This window comes from Capricornis sumatraensis, chromosome 6 (assembly GCF_032405125.1).
Source record: "Capricornis sumatraensis isolate serow.1 chromosome 6, serow.2, whole genome shotgun sequence".
Lineage (NCBI taxonomy): Eukaryota > Metazoa > Chordata > Mammalia > Artiodactyla > Bovidae > Capricornis > Capricornis sumatraensis.
The window spans coordinates 73668058-73676771 of NC_091074.1; the positions used below are offsets into that span (position 1 = coordinate 73668058).

The following is an 8714-nucleotide window of genomic DNA, read 5'->3' on the forward strand; positions in this document are numbered from 1 at the left end:
TTGTCTCCCCACTTTCCCATGTGGACGGGCCCAAGGAGGAAAGCTGGTGGTCTGTTCATTTTCTACAGGTCACTTTCATGCATGCTGGGTGATGCATCCCGTCTGCTGGCATCTTCCACCCTGGCCTCTGGAGTGAGTAAGATGAGAGCAGATGAGACTTGCTATGACCCCTGAACAGTCTGTGGGCCTGTTGAGTCCTACCTGTACCCTGGGAGCCTCCTTGGGCCACAGGTGTAGGTAGAGGTCACCGACTGTGAGTCTGTCCTGAGTACCCAGTCCTGTGAAAGCTGATTGCTTCAATGGGGAGAAGTGAAGCTTCTCTGCTTGAGTCTCTGCTGCCTCTGGGAGCTGAGGGGCTCCAGGTGGCTTCCCTCTGTCTGGGCCCAGGGAACTAGAGTAGAGGGGAGACTCTGGAGTGAGGCCACCATGAGCCATCAGGCCCCTAACGTCTTTCCTCTGGTCCTGTGGACGGTGGTGGGACACAAATGCTCCTTGGTAAATGCACCGTTGTGGGCGCCTCTTCCACTAACATCCTTCCCCTGCATTCCATCCTAGGGGCACAGCGTCCCACTCTCGGACCATGAGGTGCCTACACACAGAGTCACAACCGTGCTCATTCACTGGGGGAGGTGGGCTCTGTAAGCATGGCTGTCCTCTCCTCCAGGGCAGGGTGGGACCAGCCCTCAGAGGCTTCCATGGTCCACACTGCACACTCTCAGGGCTGGGAGTATGTGGTCCTCATTCTTGCTGCTGCTTCAGAGCACGAGAAAGGCAAAGGGAGGGTGACAAACTTAGCCTATCTTGTTCTAGCTGCATCTGGGAGAGAAAGGGGCTTTCAGGGTGGCGTCACCTATCCACTGTGACATAAGGACTCCCCTCCTTATTCTGACTGTGAGTTTCTCCCTAACACTTCCTGAGCCTGAGGGGAATTTCAGCTTCTGAACACACCTCCCTTACCAGCTGCACAATATCCAGGTGGAGAGAGAGTAGGATAGAAGTGAGCAAGATCCTGAGAAGGGGGAGGTCCTTAGGTTTAGCTCACTGTGACATGTCCTAATGGTGTTGCTTGTTTCTGTAATGCTGGTATTATGGAAACCGAAGGTGCAGTTGGGAATTGGGGCACGGGTGAGTATCGATGCTGGGGTCAACCTCCCTCCATGGCCCCACTCCATGTGGAAGTCAAAGCAGGCACCTGGGAAGAGTGGACCCTGATGCCTTCCATTCCCCTCAGTAAGGCACAGACAGCCTACTACCCCTGCTCCTGAGAAAAAGCCATTTATTTCTGGTAAGAAGAAGCCTTTAGCACACAGAGGATGTGCTAACATGAGAGAAAATATTTATCTGCATGGTATGGATTTTTCTCTTGAGGAAGAGTTTTCCTACCTGTAATGCTGTGAAAAGCAGGTTCTGATTTACCAGAAGACATATTTCTGAAGGAGACCATGCCTTGGACAGTGGAGGGGATGGCCTGGGATGCTTGTCACTCTTGATCCAAGTTGGCAGGCTCTGCCTGGAGGGGGACCTGGATCCCTGGGTGAGAAGGCCCACTTGCTGTCCCTGGAACTGGTCCACTTACCCTTATTTGAAAAGCTATGGCACATCGGGGTAGCTTGGTGATAACGGGGTGTATCTCTCCTCATTCTCCTTTGTTCTTGGTAGGAGAGAATTCTGTGGTGGCAGTAATGTGGACCTATTGGGTCTTGGAATTCTGCTTGGTACCAATTTAACTCCGTGGCATGAGGTCCATGGTGAAACACCATCTTCTCTTTTAGGATCTGTCCAACAGCTGTTATGACAGTCTGAGCCTCAACAGCCCTGCTGTCCATGGTGGATTTGCTTTTGATTGATTCTTGGCTCTTGACACTGACTGTTTCAGGCTTGCCTTTTTGCAGGGGCTCTTCTGGTTCTTTGCATTTATTGGGGAAAATCCACTGCAGAAGGAGCTTAATCCTTTCTTTGAAGTGGCTTTCTGACAGAACCTGTCTCTTCTGTCGAAACTTACTTTTTAGGGACTCTGTTGATTCTTTTTTCTGGCCAGGATGGCTCATCCCTTGGGGTTGGTAAGCCCTCCGTTCTGCCAGTCCTTTTTGAATCTGTCTTAATTTGGGCCTTGTGTATTTCTCTCTCCCATCCTTGGGGACAGACTTCTTGCCTTGGCTCTTATATTTGAGCTGTTGTTTCATGTCCACCTGCTGCCCCTGGCTGCTCCCTTCACTTGATGTAGCATCATAGAGTTCTGAGGAATTGGATTTGTCTCCACTGGATAAGATCTGATAGGGCAGAGATTGCTGAGAAGCCAAGATGTTTGCAGCAAGAAACATATTTGAGTGACAGTCTTTGAGAAGTGTATCAGTGGCACAGTCTTGAAGAAGCACACCAGTTTCACAGTCTTGAAGGAGCACACTGGTGGCTTGGCCTTGAGCGTGATCCTGCTGGTCAGTGAACCCTTGAGACTCAAGCTTAAGAAACTGTCTCTCAAAGAGTAGATCTTCTGTATTTGAGGCAACAGATTTTGTATTCAATGAGGGGCTTTTATTGCACCTTGGAGACCGTAATCTCCTGAAATCCATATTAATGTCTAGGGATTTGACCTGCACACTAGGTTCCCTGGTGCCCTTCCCAGCTGAGTCTCCTTCCACAACCTCTTGGGCCCTGGAAGATGGGGAACATTCATCGAGGTCCACAACTATCACATTAGAGCAAGATTCTGGGGAGGCCTGCCCCCTAGTTTTCTTCTGTGGCTCACTGCTGGCCATTGCTGAACTTGGACTTGGCTCCAGGCCACCTTTCTCAGTTTCCACAACAGACTCACTGTGCCACATTCTGCTCACAAAGTTGTATTTGGGGGCCGGAGAAGATGGTTTGTTTTCCTGTCCAGTCAGATGGACATCTGAGGGCTTATGGGTGTCACCAGGTGTGGGTCCTCCCAGGTACCCGCAGGTTTTCTTAGTCGCCCATGAGGGGACAGGGAGGGGACTCTCCAGTGGGGCAACTGCCTCTGTTGTTATCAGTTTCTCTCCTGCGTGGGGCTGAGGAGGTTTTCCCAAGCCCTTGGTTAATGGGGCTGAGTGGTCTCCAGATTCACAGGTGGCCTTCAATGTGGGCCTTTGAACCTTTTTCAGCTTCAAGCAAAATATGAACTTAAGGACTTTGAAGAGTAGGCTCCACCTGTGCCTCACCCGAAACCTCATTGTATGTGCTTCCAGCTCCTGCTCGGTATACGGACTGAGGGCAAGAGACTCATGGGAGGGGATCATGGAGGCTTTCCCATCCTGAGAGGACTGTGTACTTTCTGTTTTCATGGGACCATTTGTCTCTCCCAGAATGTCTAAAACAAGGTTGCCAGCAAGCCTCGAATGATAGACTTTCACAGGGATCTCTCTCTCACAGATTTGCTCTCCCTTCCTCTCTGTAAGGACGCTTGAGACTGCTGGATGCTTCTTGTCTGGGCTCAACACTCTTTCTGACTCAGATTTTGCTCTCGGATCCTCCACTGGAGGGTTGGCTGAGAACATGTACAGATGTTTAGTGATCTTCCCCACACTCTGCCCTACATCATGGCGCAGGTCTCTCCCTGGTACGATTTGTGCTGGGCACTTGGACCTCATCTTTTGTGCATCCTGTCTCCTTTTGCCTAGACCTGCAGAGCATCTTGAGGGCCCCTCCCTGCCCTGTGCCTGACAAGGCCTTGGGTATCGATCCTGAGGCTGCATCAGTTTCTGAGATGCTTGGATTCTGTTCAACAGGCCACTCTGTTGCTGCGTGAACCTTTGGGAAATGTGGTGCTCCAGTTTCTCCTGCACCTCAGGGCTGATCAAATACCCAGGAAGGACGGAGACAGAGCTGTTAGCCTGGGAAGACCTGGTCTCCTGGGGTAGGTTGGGACTGACCTGGCTAAAGACTTGCTGAGAGTTTTTAACTGAAGAGGGTAGAGTTCTCTCTCTTTCTAGTTGTTTTTTCCGAAAGTGACTTTCCAGGTTTTCAATTGCATTTGAACTGAAAGACGATGCCTTATTTTGGACTGTAGGGCAAGATGTTTCAATGGACCCAATCTGGTGTTGAGATGATGATGACTGGACTGAGCGAGAGGCTGATGGATGGACAGTTGTTTCGAACTGAGCCTGAGGTCGTGGATGATATAGGGGTATGACTGGAGTCAAGGATTGGGCTCTGGCCTGGATCTCCATATGAGCCCGAGAAGATGGCTGACAGAGAGGGATGTTTAGATTCAAGGGTATCGGTTGGGCTTGGATCTCCATGTGAGCCCGAGGAGGTGGTTGAAACTGGGGCATGGTTGGAGTTGAGGGTTGTTGGTGGTCCTGGACCTCCATGGAAATCTTAGATGTTGGTGGACATTGAGGCATGGTTGCCTGACCTCTACCTCCCCAAGGAAGGGGTTGGGCCTGGGTCTTCATGTGAGCCCAAACAGGTGGTTGAAACTGGGGCATGTTTGGAGTCCAGCGTAGGTGTTGGACCTGGGTCTCCATGTGAGCCTGAGGTTGTGGTGGTTGACACTGGGACATGGATGGAGTCCAGAGTAGGGGTGGAACCTGGGTCTCCATGTGAGCCCGAAGTGGTGCTTGAAATTGAGGCATGGTTTGAGCCAGGAGTTGGGATTGGACCCAGGTCTCCATGTGAGTTCGAGGTTGTGGCGGTTGATACTGGGACATGGATGGAGTCTGGAGTAGGGGTGGAACCTGGGTCTCCACGTGGGCCTGAAGTGGTACTTGAATGTGAGGCATGGTTTGAGCCAAGAGTTGGGATTCGACCTGGGTCTCCATGTGAGTTCGAGGTGGTGGTTGAAACTGGGGTATGTTTGGAGTCCAAGGAAGGGACTGGTCCTGAATCTCCACGTGAGCTTGAGGTTGTGGTGGTTGACACTGGGACATGGATGGAGTCTGGAGTAGGGGTAGAACCTGGGTCTTCATGTGAGCCCAAGTTGGTGGTTGAGAGTGAGGCATGGTTGAAGCCAAGATTTGGGCACTGGACTGGGTCTCCATGGAAACTTCAGATGATGGTTGACATTGTGGCATGATTGGAGTCAAGGGTAGGGGTTGGGCCTGGGTCTCCATGTGACCCAGATGTGATGGCTGCAACTGGGGCATGGTTGGAGTCAAGGATTGAGGTTGAGCCTGGGTGACAGGGTGGGTCAAGTGCTTGGCCAATGACAGTTTTGAAGTTACTTTAGCTGGAAGATGGAATGGTCTGGCTTTAGAGTGTTCATTAAATAAGACAGGGCATAACTCTTGAGCTGACCCAGGTAGTGTGACAGCAGCTACAAGAGACTCACTGTGCAGAAAGGGGAGACCCCAGAAGAGCTGGCTGCATGTCTTCTGTAGACAGTCCCCCAAAGTGTCAGGATATCGGGGCTTCTCAGGACCAAGCAGCTGTTCATGTTTGCCTTTTATGTTCCGGAAGTGTTGGTGACCCAAGGTGTCCTGTTTGTGACCCAGTGACTCGATCCTCTTCCCTGAAGAATTCAGGTGGTAGCCTGCCTCCTCCTCCTCTTTCTCTTTCCAAAACTTAAGTTCCACTCTCTTGGTGATTAGTATTTCCAGCAGCTCCTGGACATCAGGGTTGATAAAAGCGAGGCTACCAGCCTCTATCTGCCTGTTTCTGGGATCTCCCAAGAATGAAGCCTCTGGTGGGGAGAGGGGAAGGCTTTCTTTCTGGGACTCTAAGTGTGTCAAGGTGGAGAAGCTCCAAGCTTTGGCTGCTTCCTGCCACCAGGCCAGGCCAGGGGAGTGTGGAGATGACCTGTGTTGGATGGTGCCCAGTGCGAGTGCCGTAGAGTCACCCTGAGTGAGACTCATCATGGAGCCTGATGGTTTTGGGGCAGAGCAGGGTGCTGGAGGTGGAGAGCAGGCTCTCCCATGAGGGGGCCTTGGTGGGGAAGGGGAAAGAGCCAGTGGCCAGGGTGAAAGGCTGTCCAGGGGAAATAAATGCTCTGGTGTTGGAGAGGCACTCAGGTATGACTCTGAGTAAGTGGAAACTGAGCCTGGAGAAATGGTAGAAGCCCATGGTAGAGGCTGCTTGGTCAGAGGAGCTGGGGAAATGGTGGGAGCTGCCTCTTCCCTGCATGGTTGGTGGGCTCCAGCAGAAACTGCTTTGCAAACCTTACCAGGTGAATCTTGACATGAGACCTGATGAAAGCTGCCCTTGTCAGGGAACTTCCCTAGATGTCTGCAGGAGACATGAAGAACCAAGCTTCAGCCAGGAGCTGCCAGGCCAGGAGGACCAGACAGGCCAGGCAGGGGTGGGCAGCTGCACCCCACAGCCCTGCATGGCCCCAGTACTGACTTCACAATGCTCCTGCTGTTCCTCACCTCAGGGTGATAGCCATACCACCCCCCCGGGAATCCTCCTCCCAGCTCAGCCCCAGGCTGCCAGTATCCCTGGGCTCACACCATAGGCTCTAGAAGAACCCCCTAGAAAGAAAGGGTAGATTCTCTACCTTTGCAGAAGTGAAGTCAGGTCCCAGACCTCTTCCAGTGCTTCCAGGCAATCTCTGCAAGCTGGAAATCAGCAGACTGGGTCATGGTGGTGAAGATAGGAGCCTGGGGGTCTTACAGGAAGCTGAGTGCACCGTCTCTTTCAGGGGCACCATTGGGAGACTGGAGCCCAAGCACCAGTGTCCAATACCACATGACCCCTGACAGTGATGGTGAAGCTCGTGAAAGGGTTTATCACTCAAATTTTCCATATCCTTTACTCCTTGCTGCCCTCACAACCTACCTGTAGGGGAAATGGGCAGGCATCAGTCTGCAGTTGAATCTGAGCAAAGTTAAACCATGTGTGCTATGTGTACTGGAGGGCTCACCCCTCCCAGTCCAGGTGCTATTAGTCCAATACAGCCCACACGCCCCTTTGGTACAGAGTCTTTTTCAGGCCCCTCACAGCTACATTCTACACACAGAATCTGGGAAGTATCTGGATTCTGTTGTCCTTCTCAGAAGCCTCCCTGGGGGCTCTGTTTCTCACGGAAGAAGTCCAGCCACTGGCCCCCTCCGAGTCCGTGGAGCTGGGCCTCATGGCCAGAGAGGTGGGGACCAACTCTGGGGGCACTCATGGCTGGATGTCAGAACTCACCTTTCAAAGCTCCATTTCTCTTGCTGCTCCTGCTTCTTCCCCTTCTTTCCATTTGATGCTGAGAGAGAGAGAAAAAAGGGCAGCTTAAGACCCAAATCTCAGTCTCCCCTGTCTAGACAAGCATCAGGCACTAGTGTCCATACATAATATGACTTTCTACATTTCACGGACAGAGCTCTGTGATGTTTCTTTCCTTTCACTCATTTTTAAAGTGGATAAAATATTTTCTGTTTTCCTTCTTTGAAGAACTGCCGGTGACAGAATGAAACACCAATACTGCAGAGTGGTTTGAATCTTTATATTTTAACACTTGCTTCTTACAGCTGCTTTATTTTATATCCCTTGCACAACAACCTACAGGGCAAGCTGCCAAGCACTATGATTCAGAGACTATACAGTGCGCAGGCGCAGGTCGAGATAACCTTTACCTTGACTTATTTACTGCAGCTAAGACTTTGTTTTGGGGAACTTCCTTATCAACTTAGAATCCGTTTTGTCCCAGGGTCTGTTCCTTTTGAGGAATCAGAGAAACATCCTTGTGTGCAAGAAATGTTCTTTTCCCACGGGAACAAACAGGATTCTTAGCTGAACATCTTGTTTGCAAGAATGTTCAGCTCAGGTTGAGAGTCTCGTTTGCAAGCACTTCTCAACCTTCCTTAAACCTAGTTCCCTACACTGGGCAGAACATCTCGTTTGCAAGCACTTCTCAACCTTCTTTATACCTTGTTCCCTACAAAGAACAAAAGATGATTTTCAATGTGAGAGGTACTTCTTTTGTCACTGTTCCTCTGCTCAAGAAACACACGCATTCTCAGACTGTGGGTGAATCTTAGCTCCATCAGGTAGATCTCTGCTTCTTGATACCAGCCCCTGCTCTGAGGTTCTTGGGGCTTCAGCATTGCCAGAAGATCAGCCCTGAGACACTGTTCACAGCTGCTGAACTAGTGCTTAGAGAGTCCTGTCCTCTCCTGAGATTGAACTAAGTATCCAATCCTCAACCCCTGGTCACTTTGTTTGGGATATGCCCTGGAGCCCCTGCCACACCTGGACGCCTGATCTGAGATCTTTGGGTAGAAATCCTAGTGTTCACTATATCTCCTGCCCAGCCTGGTTTGTCCCTAGAGGCATGATATTCTATTTTTCCCTGAAAATAGATGTCCTGTTCTTTCCCACCGCAAGAATCTCTGGTTGATTCAGAAAAGTAGAAATCATAATAAAAAAGATTTCATATGCTTGTGAGTCTGGACCAAGGGTTCCTTACCTTTCTGATGTTTCCATGTTTCCTAAGGGGAGGAAAGGATGGGTTATTCTCCAGGTAGGGAAGGATCAGGAAAAAGAGCCCCAGTCCACACAGAAAGGCGAGGATGGTATCGATCGCCCAAAAAGGGGAGCTGGAGTTCAGCCAAATATCAAAAGTACTTTTCAGATAAAGGAGAGGATTTTCCTTCATCTGTATCACACTGCTGCCCTCAGGCAACTGAGTACAGGGTGTGCACTTGGGGACTAAAGTACTAGGCTCACATCACAGAGCTGTGGTCTGGTCACAAAGGGCCTTTGGGAGTAAGAGGGAGTAGCAGAGGAGGAGGCTGGACTGTAGCCCCTCCCTAACCATCCAGCCCTGCAGC

At 50.8% G+C, this 8714-nt stretch overlaps 1 protein-coding gene across 1 annotated transcript; it reads right to left on the minus strand.

The window, feature by feature from the left end:
• Nucleotides 1–62: 62 nt before the first annotated feature.
• LOC138080746 (putative spermatogenesis-associated protein 31C2) lies at nucleotides 63–8367 on the minus strand. The gene is made up of 5 exons (XM_068973611.1): nucleotides 8351–8367; nucleotides 7812–7819; nucleotides 7090–7147; nucleotides 1577–5883; nucleotides 63–127 (listed from the first exon to the last, which is right to left on the minus strand). The coding sequence occupies exons 1-5, from the start codon at nucleotides 8365–8367 to the stop codon at nucleotides 63–65; spliced, it is 4455 nt and encodes a 1484-aa protein (XP_068829712.1).
• Nucleotides 8368–8714: the final 347 nt, after the last annotated feature.